Source organism: Macaca mulatta, chromosome 16 (genome assembly GCF_049350105.2).
Source record: "Macaca mulatta isolate MMU2019108-1 chromosome 16, T2T-MMU8v2.0, whole genome shotgun sequence".
In the NCBI taxonomy this organism is placed as follows: domain Eukaryota; kingdom Metazoa; phylum Chordata; class Mammalia; order Primates; family Cercopithecidae; genus Macaca; species Macaca mulatta.
Window position 1 is genome coordinate 11,955,814 of NC_133421.1, and position 27,419 is coordinate 11,983,232.

The window sequence follows — 27,419 nt, forward strand, 5'->3', positions numbered from 1 at the left end:
GGGGAAGGAGAAAGTTCAGAGAAAAATAATTATTCCAAAGGGAAATGAAATCTGTAACCAAAAGTAACTGGGAGGTTTGAATGCTGTGAAACTGTTTAACTTCTTCCGTTCTTTCAAGCCCTTTCTTTATACTGTTAGAACTATGCGTTCATTCTGCATTCTTGTTCATTTCCATCACTATCATCTCTAATTTTGACCATTTAATAGCCTCCTAAATAGTCTTTGCAGGCTTTGATCTTTCCCACCTTACTCATTCCTCCATACTGCTGCCATAATTGTGTCAACTCTACTCTTCAAGAAATTGGACCAGTTCGATGTGTGTCCTTATTCCTTAGCACTACATATGAGGCCATACCCTTCACAGCCAGGCCTTAACTTCCGTATCTGGCCTCATCTGCTCCCCTTTGCTCATGAAGCCTATGCTAAAACTATGCTGAAATCTCATGCTTGTTTTCTTTTCTTTGAATGATCACATATTTTTTTTCTCTTTCACCTAATAACTGTCTGGTCATCTTTTAGGAACTAGCTCATAGTCTCCTTCGAGAAGCCTCTCTGGATTTCCAAAGTTAGCAGCTCACTCTATGTTATTGCCACACTTGTTTTTAACACTTATGTCAGAGTATGTATGTTGGACATACATACAGCGTGTATCTGTTCGAATTGCCATTTTCCACTCTGGAATGAACTCCTCAAAGAAGGATAACTGTCATATCTTTGATGTCCATTTCTGTACCAGACATATAGTTGATACTCAGTAAACTTGGTTGAATGGAATTGAGAGTGCATTTGTCACCTTCATGTCTCCTCAGAATACTTTATTTCATTTACCTTCTATTAAAGTTGAGTTCACTGCCCACATTCATTTTTGTTGTCATCTCTGATTGCACATAGTAGGAGCTCCACAAATGTTGAATAAAGGCATTAGTTCTAATAGCACAAAGAGCTTATAATTAAGGGACAAATGTATTTTTAGATGCAAAATTATCTAAAGATTTTATTTCCTTGATATACAGGACAGTGACAAAGGACTTCACATTTTGTGCATTTCTTTGGCCACATTTTCTTCCATTAGAATGAATTACTCTTCACTTGTGACTTTTGTGTGAACCTCCTGACTCTTCATTCTCAGCTTGTTGACTTGGGACTCAGCAATATCAGCCCGTTCCTCGGCCTCCTCCAGCTCGTGCTGGAGCTTGCGGAACTTGACAAGGTTGACATTGGATTGTTCCTCCTGAGAACAGAGATACATTTGAGATAACAAGAAAATTGGACATTTTCTGATTGTTATTGCTTTTGTTACTTCAGTATTTGCCTCATGAATGAGAAAGAAAAAGGGTCTGTTGTCCAGGCATGGTGGCTCACACCCGTAATCCCAGCACTCTGGGAGACCGAGGCCAGTGGATCACCTCAGGTCAGGAGTTTGAGACCAACCTGGCCAACATGGTGAAACCCTGTCTTTACTAAAATTAGCCCGGCGTAGTGGTGCATGCCTGTAATTCCAGCTACTCAGGAGGCTGAGGAAGGAGAATCTCTTGGACCCAGGAGGCAGAGATTGCAGTGAGCTGAGATTGCACCATTGTACTCCAGCCTGGGCAACAAGAGCGAAACTCTGTCTCAAGAAAAAAAGAAAGAAAAAGAAAAAAGCCTTATTCTTTAGTAACATAGTTATTTGAGAGCAACGCATCCCACAAACTTGCCTATGTAAATGAATGTGCTTATGACCCTCCTCAAGTCTCTTTCTCACTTGACTCTCTTTCTGGAAAACTGAAGAGGCTGCAATGATAACCAGAAGAACAAAGTAGCAGGGATCTGAATTCAATCTTGTTTCTAAAAAACAAACTTTAAAAAATAGGTGAGGTAGTGGCATTTGGTGCCAAGAACCCTAAGGAAGGTTTCAGAATTAACAGAATGAAAAAGATAACTGCAGCCAAATTGAAAAACAAAAGTTCCAAGATGGATTTATCATGAAGTTAAATGAGGCTTAGAATTCATACCCTCATTTGCACAAATCCATATGAGTTGGGGGCTGTAGAATGTTCTAGATAGGGAGGGAAGTGGATTGCAACCAAGAAACATTTCTATGTTAACCTGTCTGGAAAATTGCTTAAACAGGTCTCGGAAGAAATAAGCTCAAATCGCTAAGGCTCCAGTAATTTATGGTTCATTTTTCTCATTCTAAATATTCATGTTTATACCTAATTATGCATTCCCAATTTAAAGAAAGCCCCCTAAATTCTATAAACTTTCGGCCCCACAAAACCTGGATCTGCATCTGAACCTTTCATTTCCACTGTGGAGATACTCACAGCCTCTTCAGCTTGTCTCTTGTAAGCTTTGACTTTGATTTGCAATTTGTCCACCAAGTCCTGCAGCCTAAGAACATTCTTGCGGTCCTCCTCAGTCTGAAAGAGGGGGCAAATAGATAGTGCCATTATTTTAAAACAACTCATTATTTTCTTGAAAGCTGTAGGCCTGGAAGATGTGAAAACAGTGGTCACCTGGTAAGTGAGTTCCTTCACTCTTCTCTCATGTTTGCGAAGACCCTTGACAGCCTCAACATTGCGCTTCTGTTCACTTTCCACCTCACTTTCAAGCTCTCTCACCTGGAAGGGAACAAAGACAGTCACCAGTTTGGCTATAACTGGCCACATGAGTAGGCTAGGAATTGAGTGAAGTTGTGGAGACCCACCCTGGCCTCCAGTTTCTGGATCTGCTTCTTCCCACCCTTCAGGGCCAGCTGCTCAGCCTCGTCTAGACGGTGCTGCAGGTCCTTCACCGTCTGCTCCATGTTCTTCTTCATCCGCTCCAGGTGGGCGCTGGTGTCCTGCTCCTTCTTCAGCTCCTCAGCCATCATGGCGGCCTAGTTAGCAAATAAATCATGAAAATAATGAATTCTGGTGATAGCAGGCAGCAGGCATGTGTCAGTAAGACAAATGCTCATCTTGCTTACATCAGTGATGGCCTTCTTGGCCTTCTCCTCTGCATTGCGGGCTTCCTGGATGATATCCTCCATCTCTCCCTGGATTTGGGAAATGTCTGTTTCCAGCTTCTTCTTGGTGTTGATCAGGCTGGTGTTCTGTTTCAAATTAATGAAAGAGAAGAGAAGCACATTAAATTATAGCAATTCACATTGTCATTTTACCTAGTGTATACAGGCATAAATTATTGATCATAAGAAATGTTTAGAATAAAAACCAAGTTAGAAGATAGTTCTAAGTTTATGCCTTTTCTCCTTTCTATATATATCTCTATTATTAATCACACTTCTAAATTATTCTAGGTAAAATCTAATTTCTGATATCAAACATATTCAACTATTACCAATTGCCATCTGTAAACATGAAACACAACCCACAAAACTCAAAGTGCTGTGCCATGCAGCACCACACCACAGCTCATTTAAAATGAATCCATAATTCTTAGCTGTTAACTCATGTTGGTTGGCTCCATATTACAAATGCATAAATAGTAGTCTTGTTGGGTTAAAAATGAACCAAGAATCCCTTCTGTTTTTGGCAAGTTGACAGTATTTGGAATAGTCAACTTCAGATGCTGTTAATAAGAAAAAGGTTGCATATTAATTTGATTTTAAAGTTATATAAAGCATGTGATTTTAACACTTCTATAATAGTTATGTCTATATAGTGCAACTTTCTGAAGTATACAGTAATATTTATTGTAAAAGATAGTAGAACATACAAATTAGCAGACAAGAGACAAAAAATAATCACTGTGCTCTCACCAGAGATAAAGGATAAACTTTTATTTATCTTTCTGGATGTTTCCTGTATGTTTATATGGGAAAAAAGATCACACATCCTATATTATTTTTAAGTTGCTTTTTTAGCTTACTATACCGTAAACATCTTCCCATGGCAATAAATGCATACTAGAGTGGTTACATATTAGCCATTGTGAGGATATACCACCATTTATTTAACACATTCACTATATACAACAAATCCTAACTAGTATTAATAATGGCCTCCATGAATCTGAACTGAAGAGCTTCTCTTTGTATCCCATGAGGTTAGCATTCTGTGCATATGTGATACATAAATATCATTTGGTGGCTTTTTGTTTTTCTCCTCTATTTGATTTGCCTATCTTTTTGTAGCTTAGAGTTGCGTAAGACAAGACAGCTACAAATATTGTGTGTATGTTTATTTGTAGGTGGTCTTCTGTGCTTTTTTAATAAAAGTTTCTAGAATTCCAGATTATTTCAAATCAACATGATTATGCCAGCCCATAAATATACTCGTGAACCAGCTAGGTCCCAGTAAATCCTTACAGCACCCTCTACATTTTCTAGAGCTCCAGGAAGGGGCACCTGCCAAGATTATGTTTTGCTTTATAAACAAGCTTACCTTCTCAAATTGTCTTCAGCTTCAGAGAGTACATTTGCTAAACCATAGTCTTGAACCTCACCTGAGTGTGCAGAAGTTGCACACGCTCACTGGCATCCAGAAGCTCTTGTTCTGCCATTTTCCTGCTCCTCTCAGTCTGTTCCAGGGATGCCCTGAGCTCTTCAACTTCAGCCTGCATCAGGTTAGCTCTGCGCTCAACCATTGCCAGTTGTTCCTTAAGGTCATCTTGGCCTCTGATGGCATCATCCAAATGTAGCTGAGTGTCCTACCCAGAAAGAAAAAAGAGAAAAAAGCCTCTTACTTATGCTCCACTTAAAGCAAGTGCAAACTTATGGTCATGTACACTCTTTGATCTTAATGACTTAGAGTACAATTAGATAGGAACAATCTGCAAGTACCTTTAATAATAAATTCTTTGTAGTTGAGGGTTGCAGTTCTACTCAAAAGAGCATGATGTTTTATTATTTTAGACCCTGAATCATTAAAAAATACCATTGCTAGCTCTATGAAATTTTGGATCAGGAAAGTATCTTTAGACTTCAGTTAGTCCAATGGTGTTATTTTACATATTAAGCAATTGAAGTCCAGATTAATGAAGTGATTTAAGCAGTGGCATGTAGCCAAACTCTTTCATCACTTCCTCTGTCTCCCTACCCCTCACCACAGTGCTTTCTGCAGATAACAAAGCAAAATCTATCCTGGGCCTTTCAGAATTAAGCTCTTTTTCAGTTTTGTGCGTATAATTTTGAACTGATTACCATGATGCTTAGGTGATTTATGACACATAGTCCTCATAAAACTTGAAAATTTGAGTTACACAATGCCACTGAGACTGTACAACACTATGTGTATTTTCCCCAGCATACCTTCAGTATTGCTTGTGTGTTTCTAAGATTCCTTAGTGCCTCAGCAGCCTGGCGGTTGGCATGGTTCAGCTGGATTTCCATTTCATTAAGATCTCCCTCCATCTTCTTCTTGATCCTCAGAGCATCATTTCTGCTCCTGATCTCAGCATCCAGTGTACTCTGCATTGACTCCACAACTCTGAGGTGGTTCCTCTTTAGCTGATCGAGTTCTTCATCTTTTTCAGCAATTCTTCGGTCAATCTCAGATTTCACCTGATTTAGCTCAAGTTGAATGCGAAGAATTTTGCCTTCTTCATGCTCAAGAGATGCCTTAATAAAAGCAACATTTATTTAGGTTACCTAAAGAGCTTTTTATTTCTTTCACATTATGATAATTTCTCCAAGAAGGCATTACAAAACCCACAAACTATCATACGTCTTAATGTATCCTATTAGCTCTGCATTCTCAAGGTACAATTCAGTATTTTTCACTGAATTACATGTGTTATCCCCTAAAGATTTGCAACATGATAGAGATCTCAGTTGCTATTAATTTTCAATTTATTTATAATGCAGAGCTAAGCAAATGAAAAATATACCTCTGCTTCCTCTAGGGAAGCCTGTAGTTCACTCTTCTCATGATCAAGTTGTTTCTTTACTTTCTCCAGTTCATGGATATGCTTTCCACCCTCTGCAATGTGCTCTGTCAGGTCAGAAATCTCCTCTATAATAATAAAGTACCAAATTTCAGTTCAGTAGAAAGAAAAATTGAAAAGATATCTCCCTACCATTTTTGAAATAGAACGATTGCAATGACTCACGTTGTAAATTCTTATTCTCTCGCTTTAGAGTTTCAAGATGATCCAGGGATTCCTCATAGGCATTCTTCACCTTGAATAGCTCAGTGCTGAGAGAACGGGACTCCTTCTGGGAGGCCTCAAGTTCAGCTTGAGTTTCCTCATACTTCTGTTTCCATTCTGCCAGAATCTGGAAGTATATAGAAAATAAGCCTTTGAAACCAAGAATGATGTCAGTTTCCCCCCGGGGAGCTGGTACTGTGGACCACCTTGTCAAAGTTTCTTTGCTTCTTATCGAGAGCTATGCAGGCAGCATTAGATCGTTCCACATCAATCATGAGGTCCTCTACTTCGTTCTGTAGCCTCTGCTTTGTCTTTTCAAGAGAAGCACATTTGGAATTCACAGCTTCTACATGTTCTTCAGCATCCTGCAGACGCTGGGCCAGCTTCTTCCTGAAAATTGGGTCAGTATGAGTGACCAAGAGCAGATTCAGAGTCACCACAGTGCCCTTTATAAAGCTGCTGACTAGGAAAGCATATTTCCCCAAGAGTTGTCTACAAGTTGTTGAATTTTTCTAAATATTTTCACTCTCTTAGAATTCTGGTTTCCTGTTGAGTTCTTATTGTTATCCATCTCAGGTACTGCCAAACATGTTTACAAAGCACGTGTGTGTGTGTGTGTGTGTGTGTGAGAGAGAGAGAGAGAAAGAAAGAGAGAGAGAGAGAATATAAGTTAGCACTAGAGCTGAGTGGACAATGTGAAAATTTGCTCCTCTTTCTTTGTTTTTATTTCACTAAGCTGGTCCTCCAAGGTGTGGCACATTTTCTTGAAGTTTGCCTGGGGTGAGAAGTAGAAAACAGGAAGAGACAATACATTTCTCTTTTGAAGCCTGGGATTTAGAGATCTGTAACTACTTGTGGAAAAGGGCTGAGTTTTATTTACTTTGAGGAAGAAATGGCAATCATGAACAGGAGGCATATCACCAAGGAATGGTTAGCATTGAATAGTATCTTTAAGCATTTTCTAGTATGGGTCTCTTTCTTTTGCAAATGAGGAAACAGCAGCCCAGAGTGATATGTTCAAGGTCATACAATGAATCAGTAACTTTCTGGGTTTGGTGGCCTCCGATAATAAGTATTACTGCATTACTGCATTTCCCAAATTTCCTCCAAAATCTTATCTACTACTCTTTTCACTAACCTACGCAATTCATGACCTTTCCCAGCCCACACTCTTATCTAGAACTCCCTCTGGAAATGCTTGCTAAACTCTTTCATTCTGTTTAATTCTAACAACTACTGAGATAAATTAAATTTAGAAAGGCTTCCTTCACTAGGAATATAATGCTTTTTTTCCTTCTATGTGTAAATGTGTAAATCTCATGACCTGTAGTCCACAAACAGTATGTGTAATTAGTGAATACATTCATCGATATAGGTTGTTAATTGAAATAATGACAGCATATGACAACCTTAATCTAAACATCCAATACTCCAGGTAAGGAAAAACTGATTATTGTTCATTGTAATACTCATAATAATTTACCAGATAGTCTCAATGTCTCAATTTTTCCTTCTATTGAAAGATACTAATTCTATTTAATTCATAAAGAATATTCTGATAATTAATAATCCATCTTTGTGGAAAGAAATTTAAGATGCTCTGGACCAGAATGGGTAGAAGGATCTGGTCTCATTCCATTCTCCAGTGGATATACAGTGGACTTTAAGAAGAAGAATATGGTGGAATCCACCACCGTATAATAAAATATGCTGAAGTCTTTCATCTCTCCTCCCCATGCCTGGAATATTCTCTTTCTTCTATTTTTCCTTCACTGCCTTCACTTTTATTTCTTCCTGCTCCCCAGCCCGTTGCCCCGCACTAAAAGCCTATACTTGGCCTCTTCCAGCTCCTCTGTGCGCTGGATGGCGTCCGTCTCGTATTTGGTCCTCCACTGGGCAACCTCACTGTTGGCCTTGGACATTCCCCTCTGCAGCTCAGCCTTGGCTTCCTGCTCCTCCTCATACTGTTCCCGCAGCAGGTCACAGTCATGGCGGGCTGACTGCAAGGCATGGGCCAGAGCGCTCTTGGCCTAGACCAACCAAAAAGTATGTGATATAAGTTTATCTTCTGATCATTGAAATTTTCTGTGCAAAGTTCAATAGTGTGTTATGTTGCACAATTCAAGTGATTGAAAGTATCAGCTGGAGAATTCTCACCTTCATCTCCTCTTCTAGCTGCCTCTTTAGTTCTTCAATCTGTTGTGTAAATGCTTGTTTGCCTCGGGATAGCTGAGAAACCATAGCATCTTTTTCATCTAGCTGTCGCGAAAACTCACCTGTGGAAGACAAAACATCAATGATTTAGTTCTGTTGTCTAGGTAAACAATAATTTAAAGAATGGAATAACATTGTAACCCTCTTATTTCATATGATGAAAAAAACCCTCAAGATTTTCAGTGCTGTTGAGAAGGTTATTTCTTGCTTTTTAAAAAATGTGTGAGTTTTCTTTGATATTTTAGAATTCGAGACTTTTTGAGTAATGCTGAGGCAACAAAAATCTCCTGAGCCCAGGGAGCTTAATTTTTTCCCTCAATTGTAGCTTAGAATCATTGCATTTTACTGTCTCATAACAAAAAGATGGAGGAATATGTAAGACGTGATAAATGAACGTACAGAGCTTGAGAAAGTACTTGTATTTGATAGGTAAAGGCTTGCCTTTCATCCCTCACCTCTCTGAAGGCTGATGTTATTTATTTACTGACCTGATTCTGTGTGTAAACGTGCCTTCTGGGCTGACAACTCATTTATTAAGCGTTGTTGCTCCTCTTCCTTTGTTTTTATTTCACTAAGCTGGTCCTCTAGGGTGCGGCACATTTTCTCGAAGTTTCCCTGGGGTGAGAGTAGAAAACAGGAAGAGACAATACATTTTTATTCCAGAGGCTGGGATTTAGAGATCTGTAACTACCTGTGGAAAGAGGTTGATTTTTATTTACTTTTCTATCAATCTTGCATGGTGGCTATACAGTAGTAAAGGCATTTAATTTGGCTAAATAATGAACACATGATTGTCAAAATTATATTCTCTTTGAAAGTGTGAACATCATTTAAATTCTGCATCATGTAGAATATGGTTTTTAGATAAACCTTTTTTAAATTATATATTTTTTTCATGGTAATAGTATCAAAGGTTAAAGTGTTTCTACAAAGAAGTTAAGAGAACTTAAGTGATTCAATACAATAATGTGTACTAGGAGTAAGTTTAAGCTTTAGATGACATCTAATGTTTATGTAATTTGGCTAAAAATAGTCATATATAAACTTGGTCATTTTGAATTATTGCAAATAAAGATGAAAAGGGCACAAGTTAATGAAGACCTTGGCTTTGGAGACGGTCTCCATGTTACTAGCAAGGTCATCGATCTCCATCTTCAGCTCACTCTTTTCCTTCTCCAGCTTCTGCTTGACGCGCTGAAGGTTGTCAATCTGCTCCCCAAGCTCAGCCACACTGTCTGCGTGCTTCTTCCGTAGAGCAGCTGCCGTGGCTTCATGCTGCAGGGTGGACTCTTCCAGGTCCCTGCGCATTTTCTGGAACTCAGCCTCCCGCTTCTTGTTCATCTCAATCTGGGCGGAAGTGGCCCCACCGGCTTCTTCCAGCCTCTCGCTGATCTCCTCCAGTTCCCGGGAGAGGTCAGAGCGCTGCTTCTCTGCTTTGGCTCGGGAGGCCCGCTCTGCCTCGATTTCTTCCTCCAGCTCCTCGATGCGGGCCTGGTTGTGATATGTCCACATTAATGTGAATTTATGTCAATTCTGTTTCCTGTAATGCTCAGAAAAGGTGGAGGTTATAACTTACCTGTAACTCTTTGATCTTCTTTTGTAGCTGCATTGCAAGGGCTTGTTCATCTTCAATCTTGCCTTGCAGATTGCTCATTTCAAACTCTTTCCTATTAGAAGAGCAGTACATTAGCTTATAATCAGTTCTCTTACCAATCTTCTTTTCTATGTATAATCTAAGTTTTTTTTTATACTACTGGTGTTGAAGGAGTGAGTAGTACAATATTTGACAGGTTAATAATGTATTAGTTTAATTAAATAAAAAGGTCAAAGATGTCATTATTTTTTTCCATATGTCATGATGTAATGTTTTGGAGATCTTTTTAGCGTATGTTTCATTTGCATTGACATACAACAAGCAGGTTATAGCTGAATTATACCATACTTACTTTTTGAGTTTCTCATCAAGTTGCTGTTTATCATTTTCTATATCCATTGTGGATTCTTGGGCCAATTTTAGGTCACCCTCCAGTTTTCTTTTGGCTCTTTCTAAGTCCATGCGAAGTTTCTTTTCTTGTTCCAGAGATCCTTCAAGCTAAATTTATAATACATTTTATTTATTTCAGCTCTTAAGCACTGAACCCTATGCTAGTAGCCTTCAAAGATACATAAGAAAAAAGTTTAAAGATACAACAAATAGCACAAGAACTTTATTCACAGACCAAGCGTTAAAGGCTTACGAGCATCAGTGCTGGTTTTGTGTCACAGTTGTTTAGTTCATCGCAAGGGGAAACATTTTCTTTTTCACACTTACATCATCCACTTGCTGTTCTAGCTTGGTTTTAGCTTTGGTCAGAGTGTTGACTTTGTCCTCCTCCACCTGCAGGTCATCCAGGGTCTGCTGATGGGCCTCCTGGAGAGCCTTCTTCTCCTTGGTCAGCTTTGCAATGTTTTCATCCAGGCCCGCCATCTCTTCTGTGAGGTTTTTCACCTTTAGATTTGAACAGATGACTGGAATGTCAATGACAACCTATTATCTTGATGAAAAACATGATACTGTAGTATCTTAGGATAATGTCAGCCTGAGATGGAAAATGAGAACCAGAAGGTAACACAGGCCTATAATGGCTGAAAAAATATGAGGCAAAGGTCAAGTAAGTAGATTGAGGTGGTGAAGACTAAAGAGATGACATAGTTATGACAGTGGTATTTTTCATATTCAATCATCTTCAGATTAAATTTTTAATTAAAATACTTCAGTATCAAGGTACTTATAAATATTCTAAAATGGATCATGATTTGTACCTTGTTCTCTGTGGCATGTTTCTCCTTCTCAACCTTGGCCAGTGTCAGCTCAAGGTCATCAATGTCTTTCTTGAGTTCTGAACATTCATCCTCCAGTTTCCTCTTCTTGGCTGTCAGCTCAGCATTGATCTCTTCCTCATCCTCAGCTCTTTCAGTCACCTCTTTGATTTTGGCCTCAAGTTGGATTTTGGTTTTAATCAACTGATCACATCTTTCCTCTGCATCAGACAAGGCATCTGCTTCCTACAGGGAGAAATTAAGCATTTTCATTTGTCTGAGCTATATCTACAAGCACACAATAATTTATTAAAAGGTGGAAACTTCAGTGACTGCCAGTTTGGTCAACATGTATACAAGTTCCTAACTTTTAAAATGAAACGGACAAAATGTTAATATTGTCATCTACTGATCAAGTATAATAACAAATTTCCTTCAGATATTCATGTGTGGAAGTCCAAATCAGGGAAATTTGACAAAAATCTGCCTCTATACTAACCTTTGCAACTTTGGAAAAGTCACTCATTCATTGTAGGACTCAGTTTTCTCACATTTAAGAGGGGATTAATTTAGCCATTTCTCTGCCCTGGTAAAAACAACGTAACTTCTCTTTTATGCACAAAAATATACTAAAGAAAGAATAATCTGATCTGAGAGAAGGTTCCATAAAGAAAGGAAAATGTCTATTGATATTTTTATGATCTTGCTCACTGATGAGCAAACCATGCATGAATGCACATATGAACATGTGCAGCATAATATGTGACTTTGCATCTATTGCTTCTTTATGCCCGAGTCTTGGTGTTTTTGAACAGCAAACAATCAGAACAAATGTTTCAGTAGAAACCATTCATTTTAAAACATTAAAAACAATAAGATGTGGCTGAACTGTGTAATGTATAATACTTACAGCTTGAACTTGGAGTTGTAAGTCATTTTTCTCTTGCATTAGCGTCACCATCTTTTCTTCTAGTTCTTTCCTTTTTGCCTCTGACTTAGTCAGCTCTTCTTTGGTCTTCTCAAATTCTTCCTTCATGTTGGCCATCTCCTTCTCTGTCTCTGCACTCTTGAGGAGGGGCTTGATCTTGAAATACAGCTTCATCCAGGGCCAGTGCTTCACATTCATGAAAGCACGGATGTTGTACTGAATGCAGAAGATGGACTCTCTGTAGGAAAAGAAAAAAAGATGCAAATGGAGAATAACGTGGAAAGTGATCATCCTTCAACAAAAGTAATGACTGCAGTGGATTCATTTATGAAAGTGTGGAGAAGGAAGACTTGTGTGTGGGCTCTCACCTCCTCTCCATCATCTTTCTGAACTCCACTCTCATCAGGAACCCTCTGCAAATGGCTTGAGTGCGCGTGATGAGTTGAGCTAGCTTTTCATCTCGCATTTCCTCTAGAGTTCCCAACAGGCCAGCTTTAAAGAAAACCTTATGAAAGAACAAGTTAAATATGTTATTTCCACTTAGGAGAAAGTCTAAAAGTGATAGAATTATGACAGATAGAAATTTGGACTGGTGATACCTTGGTGTGACCGAATTTGTACTGGGTGTGGTCAATGTCAATAGACCCTAGAAGTTTCTCAGAAGCCTTCTTGCTGTCAATGAACTGACCCTCTGGGATAGCACTCGCATTTAGAACCTTGTATCTGTCAGAATAAAAAGAATATAAAAATGTGGTTTTTCTTCACCGAAAAAAAACCAGTGGAACATTTGGTAGCTATCACTGAAAAGATGATAGATTTTTTGTGAACAAAATGCCATTTAAAAAGTCAGACAGTGCTTTATGTAAAACTTGGAAAGATATTATGACAAACTTACGATAATATAAACCTAGGATTCTTTCTTTTATGATCAATTTTAAAATAATTGCATGTCACTTTTCAAAGAAAAGTTTTAAAATGTTTGAATTATACAGTGATTTTGATGTAGACTAAGACATTGAAAGGGAAAAATAATGAGACACAAACCTCTGTTTGAAGTCTGCATAAAGGATTCTGCTTGGGAATCCTTTCCTACAGATGCGGATGCCTTCCAGCACCCCGTTACACCTCAGCTGGTGCAGGACAAGCTCATGCTCCATGGCACCTAAAAGAATGAATCCACATGCCATACTTCCTGGTCTATTGCACACACGCTGGAGCTTGTCTGGATATCAGAAATGTCTTACCAGGAGTTTTAGTTTCATTGGGGATGATGCACCGCACAAAGTGGGGGTGAGTGCTCCTCAAGTTGGTCATCAGCTTATTCAAATTCTCCTGTGGAACCACATGAAAAGTTTTATACTCATTTCTAGTTGCATCTACATGACAGTCCCTATCAATGTTTGTCTTTCATTTCACATTTTAATGAGCTGTCTCAAGGAAAAACAAATTTTCATAACAGAGAGGAATCACATATATGGAGCATAGGTAGGAAATTACGGATTACACAAAATCAGTTCATTTCAGTTTGTTATTCTCAAGCACCACCAGTCAGAGGAACTTTGTATTGAGATTTTTGTCACATGAAGGAGATGTAATTGAATACAGTGGTTATTTTTAAAAGAAGGTTTGATTTCATGTGAAATTTGTGCAATACCAGATCTCTTGGATGTAGGACTCAGGGGCAGTGGTTCACGTATCATAAAGATTGTTGTGAAGAGATACATAGTTTGTTTTTTTTTTGTTGTTAATTTTTTCCCTAAGGCATTTAAAAAGTTTACAAAACCTTTAGTAGTCTACTAAAAAATATACTGTACTACTTTATTCACTTTCACCACAGATATCTTTAAAAAAATTTTCTGTTTTGATACTTCAGTTTTTTAATGAAAGTATTTATCTGTAATTCAAGAATATACTGTACCCTGAAAAGAGCTGACACTGTCTGGAAAGAAGAACCCTTCTTCTTGCCACCTTTCTTTCCACCACCACCCTCTAAAAAACAAAGTGGAAAAATTAAAGTTATTTGCCACAGCCTTTCAAGTACTATCCATAGACATCAGGACTGCCAAAATCCCCTTTAGAATTTAAATTTGCTCTCATTCACTCGCATCATTCCTATTCTTTCCATATCTCTCCTCCCTCAATTGTAGATTAAGAGAATCATAGATTTGTCTCACGTGATAGGCATTCAGGAAAAAACCAACGACAAAAGAATTGCGAGTGTAAAGGGTAGATGTGGGTAGGGGATGGGACTCTCCTACTCCAAGTCAGCAATGTCTGTTCTCTGAAGGAAGGGCCAAGGAGACAGAGTAGTAATGCCTCGTGTGTGCAGGTATCACTCAGAGAACAGGCAGAGTTGCACACTTGGTCCCAGGTAGGTGAGCCTCTGCTCGCCTGCAGGGAAATCCTGGCTCCCATTTGCCTGTGTTTCTATGGTGTTACTTGCACATCTGGTGTTAGGGCACTTAAGAGAACAGAACTTCAGTTCCGCAAGCACTAGGGCCCTGACAAAGGGTTTCCTTATCTCCAGCCTAGCTGGAGAACCTTGAAAGAACCAATACTATTAAAATGATACACATTAGTTTTATGATCCTGAGCAAATCACTTAACCTGTCTGAGATTCGTGTTTTCTCATCAATGAAATCAGGCTGTGGGCTAAATGATCCAGTGTCACTTAGCTCTGAAAGTCTATGACTGTAAAACTGTACCGCAGTTATTAAATACACTTTCTTTCATTAGGCGCCTATTGGCCAGTGTTTTCGTGTTAGGTTTTGCTGTAACCACATATGTCTCTGTTGAACAGTGTTTATCTATTTTGTACTCTTGTAACATATTAATGCTATTAAACATGACCTGATTCGGCAGTTTGTGCCCCAGAGAAGAGGAAAGCCAGAGTCTTCATTGCAGACTTCTGGTACAGCCCCACCACAGTCTCGTTCAGGGGGTCCTTGTTCTTGTCAAGCCAGCCGACAATGTTGTAGTCCACGGTGCCGGCGTAGTGCACCAGCGAGAAGTGAGCCTCAGGCTTGCCTTTGGCAGGCTTGGGCTTCTGGAAGTTGTTGGATTTTCCAAGATGCTGGTCATACAGCTTGTTCTTGAAGGAGGTATCTGTTGCCTTGGGGAACATGCACTCCTCTTCCAGGATGGAGAAGATGCCCATAGGCTAAGAACAGGAAAAAAGGGATGATATATCATGAGCCCCTCAGAACGTTATGCTCCATGTGGTTGATGGAAAACTGAAAATACAGTGTTTCAAAAGAAGACTTTGAATGATAAATTAAACAGGCATGACATGTAAAGTAATCATTATGTACCCAGAACATATGGGAAATATGCTTGCTAGAAAGACTCAGTTAAAAAAAAAAAAAACATCTGAACCATTTGGCACACTTTATGTTCAGTGTATAAAACCAGATTCTGAAAACATCACTTCAAAATTGAATTCTTTATTCCATAAATGTATATATCTGACTACTTTCTTTCCTACTGAAAATATAACTTCCTTTACCTCGAATCTAGAGGTGACAGAAGTATGAAGGGAAGAGAGATTATGTGTAAGGACTAAAAATGATCCATTCCTAGGGGAAAAGTGCATCTTATGTTGTATCATTAAAATTCTGTACTTTAGCCTATGTTCTCCATCACTGTGGAGTTAAATGATAGTAATTTGGTTTTGCTTTCTAAGAGTTTGGCTTTTTTCTTAATGTATTTGATAGGAAAGAGTGAAAGAAAATTCAACATTGATGATTTAACAAATTCACAAATTGTATCCCTAAGAGTATTTCGGTGATACAGAAACTGAAATACTAGAGAATAAAATAAATGCCTTTTCTGAGGACCATAAAGTTTTCATGAATAGTAGAGATATTATATCACCAAATTAACATATCTTTTCCCCAAATTACGCAGACCTAGTCTTCTGTTAAGCTCTTACCTTTCATATTTTTGTGAATTTTAACCTGAGTATTTTAAGTTTTCCTGGGTGGCGATTGCATTTACTCTTCCCTTCCCACTGCTTAGGGTAGGGTTCACACATACACTTTATTGATATCAACAAGTACATGACAAGCTCCCAAGATACTTTTGGAAGTGTTTAACGATTGCTTGATGAGTGTTAACATATCTAGATCTGATGTAACTATTGCTCCACCCCCTTAATAATGGAGAATTCAGGGCCCATTTTCTAGGTAAGTGATACAGAGGTTTGGTGTTTACTCAGTAGTTATCATGAATGGAGAAAGACTTAATGACTGCAAGAGTTGAAGGACTAACCTTCCGATCTTTAAGACATGTTGACAGAGCCTGCCTTGTTACACATGAGGGATGATGATACCTGCACAATACACTGTCATGGGTGCACCAGGGTTAATTACACAACCCAGAGGAATAGCTGTAATTTCATCCCTTTCTCCCATATGCATGAAATCATGTAAGAATAAAAGAGAGAATTAAGTTTTTAGAGGGATAAATGCGAATCCATGTGTGTGTGAGTGAGAATCATTTTTCTACAAACTGCTCTACTTATTAATAACAGATCGCTTGGGACATACCTCATATCCAATCAGAATATACGAGTGTGTCAGGAAACAGCACTGCTTGTTCTTTGAGAACAGGGAGTGTGATTAAGCACAGAAAGGCAAGCAATTTGGTTTTCATGTTTTGAAAGCTAGAAAAGTCATATGAACCTTCTCAATGAGCTCGATGCAGGCAGCCAGGTCCATCCCGAAGTCAATGAACTCCCACTCGATACCTTCCTTCTTGTACTCCTCCTGCTCCAGCACGAACATGTGGTGGTTGAAAAACTGTTGCAGTTTCTCGTTGGTGAAGTTGATGCACAGCTGCTCCAGGCTGTTGAACTACAGGACAAGATAAATATAGGAAATTACTCATAACTTAAGTATTCTATCTACAGAGTATCTATTAGTATTTTCTTATGAATTTAAAGCATTTTGGTTTATTAAATTATAAACCTTCAGATTGTTTTCCTAGTACAGAATTCTAAACAAAGTAGAATTGATTCTTTGAATACTTGTTTTCCAAGTAACTGCATGAGATCATGCATACTAGGCAAAATACTGTTAAATGAGGATTCTAAAATATTCCCTTAGAGTAATTTTAAAAAGGTGTTTTTATGCTCATCTGCTTGGATCCAGGATAGATTTTGACTATGTTAACCTCTCAGGAATCAACTTTTGAGACTTCTAGACTGAAAAGAATAGAATTTTCTCTTTTCCTATTTATACCTATTTACTTTTCATATCTTTTCAAAGACTCTTTTCACTAGGAATTACATTTGAACATTTTGTAAGGTACATTTTGTAAAAGTGATCTTGTATGCTCTAACAAGATTGATAAAATGACTGAGGATTTGCACTTACTAATCTTCTGTCAGTTCACAACTCACATCAAAGATCTCGAAGCCAGCAATGTCCAAGACCCCGATGAAGTACTGCCTGGGCTGCTTGGTGTCCAGCTGCTGGTTGATGCGGGTGACCATCCATAGGAACATCTTCTCGTAGATGGCTTTGGCCAGAGCACCCACCGCATTGTACACCTTCAATAGGAGTGATAGTTTAGTTTTTTAAATTGAAAACAGTGATGAACTCCTGAGTCACTTGCGGTTCAAATAAATCAGAGAGTTTAAGTCATGTTTACCTGCTGCACAGTCTGGCCTTTGGTGACGAACTCATTGCCGACCTTGACTCTGGGATAGCAGAGGGATTTGAGCAGGTCAGCAGAGTTCAGACTTGTCAGATAAGCAGCTTTGTCAGCAACTGTGTGAACCAGGTGAGAATGGTGAAACTGACCATGGCTTACACAATTTAAAATTTAAATGATGATGACAAAGAAAAAAGGTTTTACTCAAAAAGTAATATGTGCAAATGTCATTGAAACCTATTCATTTGTTCATATTGCCTCAAAAGCATTGCCACCACTTTCACTAATTTTAGTCATTTCTTGTGATGATAAATTGGAGGTTGGGGAATCGATACTCTCTGTGATATTTAACGTTGCAAAAGTAGACCACAGATAAAAATAATCTGAGAAACCCTAACCCAGAGGAGTAGCGACAGAAATATTCAGATCTCTGTTTCTTCCAGTGCATGTGGGCACACAAATTATTCACTGAAATAAAAAATGTATTAGTCAAATAGCAGATATGAGCTTACGAGAAGCCAATGAAGAATGGAATGAGCAGAAATCACAAATCTGCTCAATAATGTAAAACGTCAGGCAGTGTGTAATTTCCTTCTCATAATACTTTTGCCCTTCACGAACTAGGTCAGAGAAAGTAAAAACACGGTCTCTGCCTCTGAAAAGCTCACTGTGTCAGTTCTGTCAAGTGGAAGATAGCAACGGGGGGTGGTACCTTCTGTGCCGTCTGGCTCTGCCTGCTCTTCCCTTTGCTTTTGCTTGAATTTCATGTTCCCGTAATGCATCACGGCTCCAGTGAGCTTGTAAATGGCCACCTTTTCATCAGCAGTGAAACCCAGGATGTCCACAGCACTCTGTCAAAAGAGTTGAATTTACTCATCCCCAATTGGCACCATGGAACACTCCCTCAGAACACCGGGGCTGTCTCCCACTTTTTTCTCATCTTGCCTTGCCTTATGTTTGACTAGCACTTTGCCATCTTCAAAAGGTAGTCATATGCTTCACCTTTTGATCCACATGGCAACACCAAGAGGTATGCATCCGTCTTTCCATTTGAGTCAGGAGTCCATTTGGTCACAGAATATGATGTGACTTGTCCACACTCACTGAACCAGGACTCAGAGCCATGACTTTGGATGCCAAGACTAGTACTTTGCCCCTTTTCTCCACCCCAGCCCCCCTTTGCTTCTCAGGCACATGCTCCTCATGGTCTCTTGGCTATTTTTGTTTCTTTTCTCCAGTCTCGCAAGTCTCTCTGTTGCTCCTTCTTCTCCTATTTGTCTTATCCTAATACATAATCCCAGTCTACCTTCCCACTCTAATGAGTGTGAGCGATAAAGTTGGAAAGAGGGTATGAGGAGAACAGCAATGGCTGTGAGTCTTTCTCCACATGCGTCTCTGATAGCAAGACACAGCTCAGCTGACCATGAGATGCCTGGGGTAGCAAACTTTACCTAGTCATTTATTTCTCATGCAGAGAAGAGACATTTGTGAAAAGAAGGAACTTTGCCGTTTAGTGTAATATTTCTGTGTCTTTTTTCTCTATAGAATTTTGATTACCTTTTTAGTTGCCCACATAGGCTTTGAAAAGGCTTTTAAATGGGGGCAGGATTCAGAGCAGGCAGAGGAAAATGCGTTTATTTACCATTCTTACCAAGACTCTTTCCCCAGATTATTGCCTTCCTCTTCCGGCTCACTAACCCTACCTATTTACAGAAACTAGACATTATTACGGAAGACTTAGAGCAAGACTGCTACATTTTTTTAACCTCGCAGACTAGGGTGTGTTTCTTAACTCCCTATCACTTTTGGACAGACAAAGATAATAGTAAGTTATAGAGAGTACAAGCTGATATTTATAAGATGAAGCCACACAAATGAATTATTGACTTCTCGAGAATAATATTTTAATAGAAAAAGCATTTTTGCAAAAGCGCTGTCAACCCTAACTTGGGAGTTTTGGGATAGTCCCATTGATATTAAAGTTAAAAATAAAGAAGATTATTCAGAAATCAAAAGAAAACATGAAATATATATAAAGTTTACATATAAAGAAAGTAAGCCAAAAAGTAATATTCCTTAAAAAAGAGGTGGTAGTGGGGAAAGAGTGTGTAGTTTCAAAAATAAATATAAAGGCTTATGGAGTCCCCAAAGTGAATGTTTCTGAAGTAGACAACCCACTTCTTCTAATGTTGCTTGGAGAGTACAGAGGGATATATTATTAACCCACAGAGGTTTATTCAAAATGAGGCTTATGTTTACATGTGACTGCAGAAGAACAGTGGGAGTTCCATGTTTAGTTGTAATAATATTGCAGTTCCTTCCCAGGATCTTGGGTGTGGGGTCTGGCATAAAATAGCAGAGAAACATCAATATTGGACCATAAATATCAACCAAAAATGACTAATAAGATAGAATAAAAGGAGCCTACTAGCTAAGGAATACTAAAGACCCAACATTTATTACAGGCTTTTTAACACATGTAAGGGGAGGATTTTGAAATATCCTATAATTTGTTTCCAAGAGTAAGAAAGTCCAAAGGGTTGTATTACCTGTTTATAGTCTTTCTGCCACTGCTTTCCACCCTAATAGAGGAGAGTGTTGTACACTGGAAAATGAATTTACTGGTTACTACTTTGTACCTATTACTTACATCTGTGGCCATCAGCTCTTCCTGGTCATCAATGCTGGGCACAGTAATTTCCCCTTGGCTGACAAACGCAAAGTCATATGGGTTGGTGGTGATCAGAAGCATTTCTGAACACATGGAAAAGAACAATATATAGACAGCGTTACTTGGTCATCAGAAACATTTCAGAGGGGCTTCTTAGAAGGGCTGTTATTCTTCTTTGGTAGAAATAAATCAAAGATGTTTCTTACCAATGAGCTCTGGTTTCTTATTGGACATGATTTGATAAAATATGTGGTAGCTTCTTTCAGCCTTTAGCTGGAAAGTAACTCGGGACTTCTCTAGCAGATCTGGAAAGTCAGATTAAGCTCATTTGAAAGCAGATACCACAGTGAAAAATTTAGTGTTTGAAAATTTCACACAACAGAAATAAGTACAGGATTTTCCAACATGTACCCACAAAGAAAAAGATTCTCAATCACTAATATTTATTAACTTACATGTTTCAATATCTGCAGAAGCAAGTTTGCCTGTGGCACCAAAATGGATCCTGATGAATTTACCCTTAAAAAGGAAAAGGAGGGATTGTTGTACACATTAAAAGTCAGAAGCTATTTTTTTTAGCTGTGGACCAAGCAGATGGAAAAAATGTTGACACCGCATGCACAGAAGAGCCAGTGAAATGATCCTCACGTGAAAATGAAGATCAAGAGACTTACAAAGCGAGAAGAGTTGTCATTCCTCACGGTCTTGGCATTGCCGAAGGCTTCCAGTAGGGGGTTAGCACTGATGATTTGATCTTCAAGGGTCCCCTTAAGAGAAATGAATAAGACAGATAAAGAAAAAAGTTGCAGTAAATAATTTGCCATTGACCTCTTTCCGTTCCCCATTGCCCCTGAACAGTATTCTGTAGCTTTGAGAAAGGCTTTCTAAAATGAGTTAAAAGGAAGGTAAATTGGGAAGGGGAGTGGGACACTCCAGTGACCTGGTCTTGACTTCTGCATCCCCCAGGCCCAGAAAAGCACCTAAAAAATGATTGTGAGAATTTTTCCTATTATACTTGCCAATACGTTGCCCTATTCATCTCATTCTCACAAGCCCTTCCAAGAGTTATTTTCCAAATTCTGGCATCACTTGGCAATGGGCTGCTATGATTTTGAAGCACCATGGTCAATTTAAAAAAATTAACCTTTATTTTGGATTCAGGGGATACATGTGCAAGTTTGTTACATGGGTGTATTTCATGACACTGAGATTTGAGGTATGGATGATCCTGTCATCCAGGTAATGAGCATAGATAGTATCCAATAGGTAGTTTTTTGGCTTTTGCCTCCCTCCTACCCTTCCCTATCTAGTAGTCTCCAGTGTCTGTTCTTCCCATCTTTATGCCCATGCATGCTCAATGTCTAGCTCCCGCTTATAAGAGAACATGCTGTATTTGGTGTTCTGTTCCTGCATTAATTCGCTTAGGACAATGGCCTCCAACTGCATTCATGTTGCTGCAAAAAATATGATTTTGTTCTTTTTTAAGGCTGCGTAGTATTCCATGGTATATACATACTACATTTTCTTTATACAGTCTACTGTTGATGGGCAAGTGGTTAGATTTTAAAATCTGTTATTCTGTCCTTAGATGAATATCATGCCCACCTGCATTTTGCCAGAGGCAGGTTCCTCTTTTTTCTTCTCTCCAGTAACTGCAATTGTTGCAAAGTACTGGATGACACGCTTTGTGTTCACAGTCTTCCCTGCACCAGATTCTCCACTATCAAGTTCAAACAGAAGAAAAGTTCAGAATCTAAGGTAGTAGTAGCCACTACAATGATCAAAACAGAAAGAAAGTAGTGAAATCTACATACGTAATCAGGATTGACTGGTTTTCACGATCTGTGAAAGAGAAACCAAAGATAATATTTAGAAAAACACCCTTAACACACAGCAACACAGTACTTACAAACTCAAAATTGTCTTTTAAAACTCCCCATTTGCAAAAATAACTATATGAATTTGTGCTTTGCTTCTCGTAAGGTTTTTCTAAAAATAAGTATCAAAGATGTACTAATTAATAATCCCATTACATTTCTGATGTATAGACTATGTAATGCATCATTTTACCATTTTATCCATGAGAATAATCTATCAATATCAGATTAATAACAATTTTGTGTCCCATCCTGTCACCTGGTTCATAGTTCAAAATTATGTCAGGTTGTTAATGTCCAATTTAAAGTTTTATACTGTGCTTGTGATAACTTGTCACTGTGAGACTTCAAAACTTACTTTTTAGGAGAGATTATGTATTATCTATAATTCAAATGCAGAGTTGATGCCTAAATTTAATTAATTTTGAGGTAGAACTAGCATTAGTTAATTTGGATTTTAGCACAGAAATCTAAGCAAAATTTCCCCTATTTTTGGAACTAGTGCTTAGCATAGAAATCTAAACAAAATTTCTTCTCTGTTTGGAACTAGTGCATTTTATTCTAAATATATTTCCCTAATTTTATTATTTCTATTATCATGTTTGTGCTGAACATTTATTCTCAGAATACTAGCCCCATGTTTTTTCTGATATCAGTATACAACTCTTTTACAAATGACTATGGAAACTGTAATTCTCACTCACCAGTAAGCATGAACTGATAAGCATTGTCAGAGATGGAGAAGATGTGGGGCGGGGCCTCCTGGCGCTTTTTGCCTCTGTAGGCTGTCACCACCTCAGGGTTGTACACCGGCAGCCACTTGTAGGGGTTAACGGTGACACAGAAGAGGCCCGAGTAGGTCTGTGGGAAAGGACAGGGTTGCTCAATCAGCAATCACCTTATTTATCTACCTTGGAAATACTGCTTTAAGGGCAAGCAGAGGGGGACCTAAGTACTGTGTTAGTTCTCATAAAGTTTCATTCATTTGTTGCCTCCCTCCATCATTACTGCTGCACAGAATACTTCAGTTTTTCAACTAATTCAGTTAAGTAAATGGCTTTCCACATGTACATTTTAAAACATATCAGAGTTTACAACATTAACCAAATGATTGGTCATAAAAGAACACTGCAATAACCAAATTTATTTAAAGCCCTTAATTTATTTTGGCTAATGTGTAGTATGTGGAGTGAGTGACAAATAATGTTGAAAGGGTACTCACGTAGATCATCCAGGCTGCGTAGCGCTCTTTGAGGTTGTACAGCACAGCAGGTTCATGCAGGTGAGTCATCATGGCCATGTCCTCAATCTTGTCATATTTGGGAGGGTTCATGGAGAAGACTTGGTCTTCTTTCACCGTTACAGTCTGTTAAGAAAAGAAGGAGCCAGTGCACATCAAATAAGTAGTAGAAAAGGCCAGGTCAAAAAATAAGTATCGGCCGGGCGCGGTGGCTCACGCCTGTAATCCCAGCGCTTTGGGAGGCCGAGGCGGGCGGATCACAAGGTCAGGAGATCGAGACCACGGTGAAACCCCGTCTCTACTAAAAATACAAAAAAAATTAGCCGGGCGCGGTTGTGGGCGCCTGTAGTCCCAGCTACTCGGGAGGCTGAGGCAGGAGAATGGCGTGAACCCGGGAGGCGGAGCTTGCAGTGAGCCGAGATCGCGCCACTGCACTCCAGCCTGGGTGACAGAGCGAGACTCCGTCTCAAAAAACAAAAATAAAAATAAAAAAAAATAAGTATCACCTAAATTAACCCCAAATGAGGCAGAGTCTAATCAGCTCCAGATGTTTTTACTCACAGCTCCAGCTTCGGTCTTGGCTGTCACCTTCCCCCCTTCCCTGCTCTGCACTGTTGCTTTCACGTAGGACTCCTTAGGGTCCACCACGAAGACTGATGTCTTGGCATCAAAAGGCTTGTTCTGCGCTTCAATTCGCTCCTTTTCAGACTTTCGGAGGAAAGGAGCAGCCTCCCCAAAAACGGCCATCTCAGAGTCGGAACTCATGGCTGCAGGTTACTGATGGCAGTTCTGGACTAGGTGTACCTAGAGGAAGAAACAGAGCCAAATGATGATTCAGGGCTGGGGTGGAGAATTGTTCTGTTGATTTCATATTAATGTGCTTAATTTTCCATGCTTGTTTCCCCACCCCTGCCTTTAGGGACCACTCCTGTGTACTATGTCAAGGAGCTGAGAGATCAGCTCATTGATTTGAAAGCACTATGTTGATAGCTTAATTTTTGTGATACTTTAAGCCTAAGTTCATTCCTCTATGTTGTAAACCTTAGTTGAGAAATGTGGAGGAATCAACATTCAATCAGCAACATTTGTGATGCTCCAAGCATGTTCAGAATTTTTTCTTTTTCTTGCTGCTTTTCTTTTCTTTCTTATTTCCAACCTCCCCCTCTTAACATTGTGATGATATGAAGAAATGGACAATAACTGTTTCCAGTGGCTTTACAATATAAGTGAACCTGTCTTAAAAACTCAAATACAGATCTTTGGGCAAATATTCCTCTCATACCCAATTACTAAAATTGGATGTCAGACTTACTAAAATCGAACGTGGACAGGTACACCTGTTCTTTCAGGACATAAGTCCAGATCTAATAATTACAAATAAACATCTAGTTAACTGACAGGTAAGTAAAGGGAAAAAATAACTATAATGAAAGCTGAATATCCAATGTATAATTTTGCCCTAAGTAAAAATTAAAGTCTCTTTTATTAGTTTTTAAATTGTTTGAAAGTCAGAAGTATTATCTAAACCAAAAACAACTTTAAAAGATTCTTGGAGAAAAAGAACTTCTTGATTTTTAATAAAATTTTATAGTGATTGTGTATGTTTAGTCTGTATTTCTCTTTGTTTTTAGTTGGATTTCAATATAATAGATTTTAAAAATCTGATTCTTACTGTCTTAGGTTTATAATCTCTTTCTTCTCCTCTTTGTAAAAATACCAACTAATCTAAATACTTTTTCTGATATGGATAGCCAGTATAAAGTTTCAAGCCAAAATGAACTTTAAAAATTTTCCCCACTGGCAAATTAATTATGAGAAAATAAAATAAGTCCTGCTGTCTTGATGGCAAGGACAGGGTGAGCGGCCAGAATAAAAGAAGGTGACCTCGGGGGAGCAGAAGTGTGTTGGTTGCCAGCGACAATGACAGCAATGATGGCAACAACAGCAATAGCCACCATCTTCTGCAGGCCTTCCAGAGTCTTGATCTTTTGTTATCCGCCTTAAACTTTCCCTCACCTTAAAATGTTAAGTATGGAATTTCCACATACTCTATTTTCAAAATCAGTCTTACCTGTAAAAGCGTCCTGATGACACTGTGAAACTTAGACATATTTTCAGGGGACATATATTGGATCATTTAATGTTAGATTTTTTTTCTTTGAAGAAGAAATGTTATTATATTACATTATATTTTGTTTCTGTGTTTGTTTTTACACCAGGCAACTTTGAATTAACAACACACGGCCACGTGGAGATTACTATAATGCAGTGAATTCAGGAAACACAGAAAGATGATTGCTACCCTTCCCATGTCCTGTCTTATTATAGATTAATTGTTTCCCAACTTGTGGATCAAGCCCCCACAGAGCCTCAGGTTGTTGCAAGGGGTCCTTGAATCCACCCACACAGTGATCTTTGCCTCAAGTTTGAGGAAGCAGCATTTCCACATGAACAGTGTTTTCTGTTCTTTTCTAAATGAATATAGCTGCCATGTTAAATATAAATTCATTTAAAATAATTCTTAAGTGTAGAATAGGTTTTCGTGATTATATATACCCTTAACATAATACTAAAAGTACATGTCTGCACATGCACAATTAGCAGGATTCCATTACATGTTTTGATTCTCCATTAGCAGAGTTCCATTAAATGTTTTGATTCTGTGGAGGTGTCCTTGAAAACCACTGACTTCAGTCACAGTTGGCAAGAGCTGGAAGGACCTTAGCAGTCAATAGAATCCAGCTTCCTTGTTTACTGATGAGGAAACTAAGGCCTAGAAAGGTTAAGGGTCATTCCATGTCACAGAGGTGGATGATAAGTGGCAGTGCTGGGACATGAGTCCTGTTCAGCTAACTGCAGGTTTGTTAATTCCACTGCAACACACTGTATTTCGAGATACATAAAGGCTAACTGGCTTGACCCAGGCAAATAGAATCAGTGAAAAGCCTGGATGGGCACCTAGAAATATCAACTTCCAGATAAACACATCTTGATTTTATCATTCGGTCTCTCTGATATATCCTTACAGGTTATGTTGGAGTAGTAGTTCATATTAAATATTACATATGATGGCTGCATTCTTTCTGAAGTTCTAACAACATGTGAAAGAGAAGTTTCATGAAGTTTTGTTTGATTAAGTGTCCTGAAAAGTCAAAATTTTATGAGAAGTCATTTTTAAGGAACAGCTGCCCTGATATCCTATTCCCAATACTAAACTAGAAAATAAAATGGTAGCTCATTAAGATGTAGCAATATAGAGATTCCTTTGTTCTTTAGAGCGTAATAATAAATTATTCTTACCTCTCGTATTATCAGATGAAGAAGGTGGCAGGCTCAAAGCAGACAACTACTGTTGAAAGAAAAAATAAAAAGAATGCGGGATTCTTTTTTTCCCCATTTAGTCACAAAATACTGGTAACTACATTGTGTACAACGTCATCCTTAAGAATGTTGGAAAGAATACTTAAAATTTGGGAAGCAGTAGATATCCCTTAAATGAAAAATCATTATCATCAGGAATGTAAAAGTAAGTGTTCTTCCACATATACATACCTTCAAGAATTTTGAGGAAGGACGGGACCGAGGCATCTCAGCTTCACTTTTATAGAGACCATTCTGCAAACACAGCAGCCACCTCAGCTGTCCTAGCTGGGAACCTACTTGGCAAAACCATTTTTGGCAATCTCTTTGCACAATATTCACTGACTGTGGCTGTGAATGGATATAATTAGAAATATTTCTTGACACCTATAAATAATTTGACAGAGGATGATCTAGGGTTCTTTATAGGCATTTGATAGGGGATGGGGATTCAGGGCTTCTAACGCTGTTTCTCCAGTTTGACTGTTGCATCATTCATCACAGAATTCAAAACCAGATTCCCATTTACTCCTCTGCCTATAAAACTGGTCCAACAGAATGAGTCTGACATGAGGAGTTTAGGATTAATTAATTTGTTGGTTC

At 38.6% G+C, this 27,419-nt stretch overlaps 1 protein-coding gene across 5 annotated transcripts; it reads right to left on the reverse strand.

The window, feature by feature from the left end:
* Positions 1–966: 966 nt before the first annotated feature.
* On the reverse strand, positions 967–27,114 carry MYH4 (myosin heavy chain 4). 5 transcript variants are annotated; one of them, XM_001113779.4, is made up of 40 exons: positions 27,009–27,114; positions 26,757–26,805; positions 24,018–24,260; positions 23,439–23,582; positions 22,921–23,077; positions 22,154–22,181; positions 21,945–22,059; positions 21,014–21,106; positions 20,795–20,858; positions 20,546–20,644; positions 20,319–20,422; positions 18,381–18,519; positions 17,666–17,784; positions 17,415–17,564; positions 16,696–16,866; positions 14,864–15,173; positions 13,932–14,002; positions 13,258–13,345; positions 13,058–13,175; positions 12,613–12,736; positions 12,382–12,518; positions 11,996–12,251; positions 11,089–11,331; positions 10,598–10,774; positions 10,233–10,378; positions 9,863–9,953; positions 9,388–9,777; positions 8,775–8,901; positions 8,230–8,348; positions 7,906–8,102; positions 6,279–6,462; positions 6,034–6,199; positions 5,812–5,936; positions 5,234–5,542; positions 4,429–4,632; positions 2,951–3,076; positions 2,690–2,860; positions 2,499–2,603; positions 2,307–2,402; positions 967–1,231 (listed from the first exon to the last, which is right to left on the reverse strand). In XM_001113779.4, the coding sequence occupies exons 3-40, from the start codon at positions 24,219–24,221 to the stop codon at positions 1,079–1,081; spliced, it is 5,820 nt and encodes a 1,939-aa protein (XP_001113779.4). In that variant the 5' UTR covers positions 24,222–24,260; positions 26,757–26,805; positions 27,009–27,114; the 3' UTR covers positions 967–1,078. The 5 variants fall into 5 exon arrangements, with proteins under 5 accessions (XP_001113779.4, XP_077826498.1, XP_077826500.1 ...); XM_077970372.1 differs by having other exon boundaries at positions 26,757–26,802; positions 27,009–27,081; XM_077970374.1 differs by lacking the exon at positions 22,154–22,181 and having other exon boundaries at positions 22,889–23,077.
* Positions 27,115–27,419: the final 305 nt, after the last annotated feature.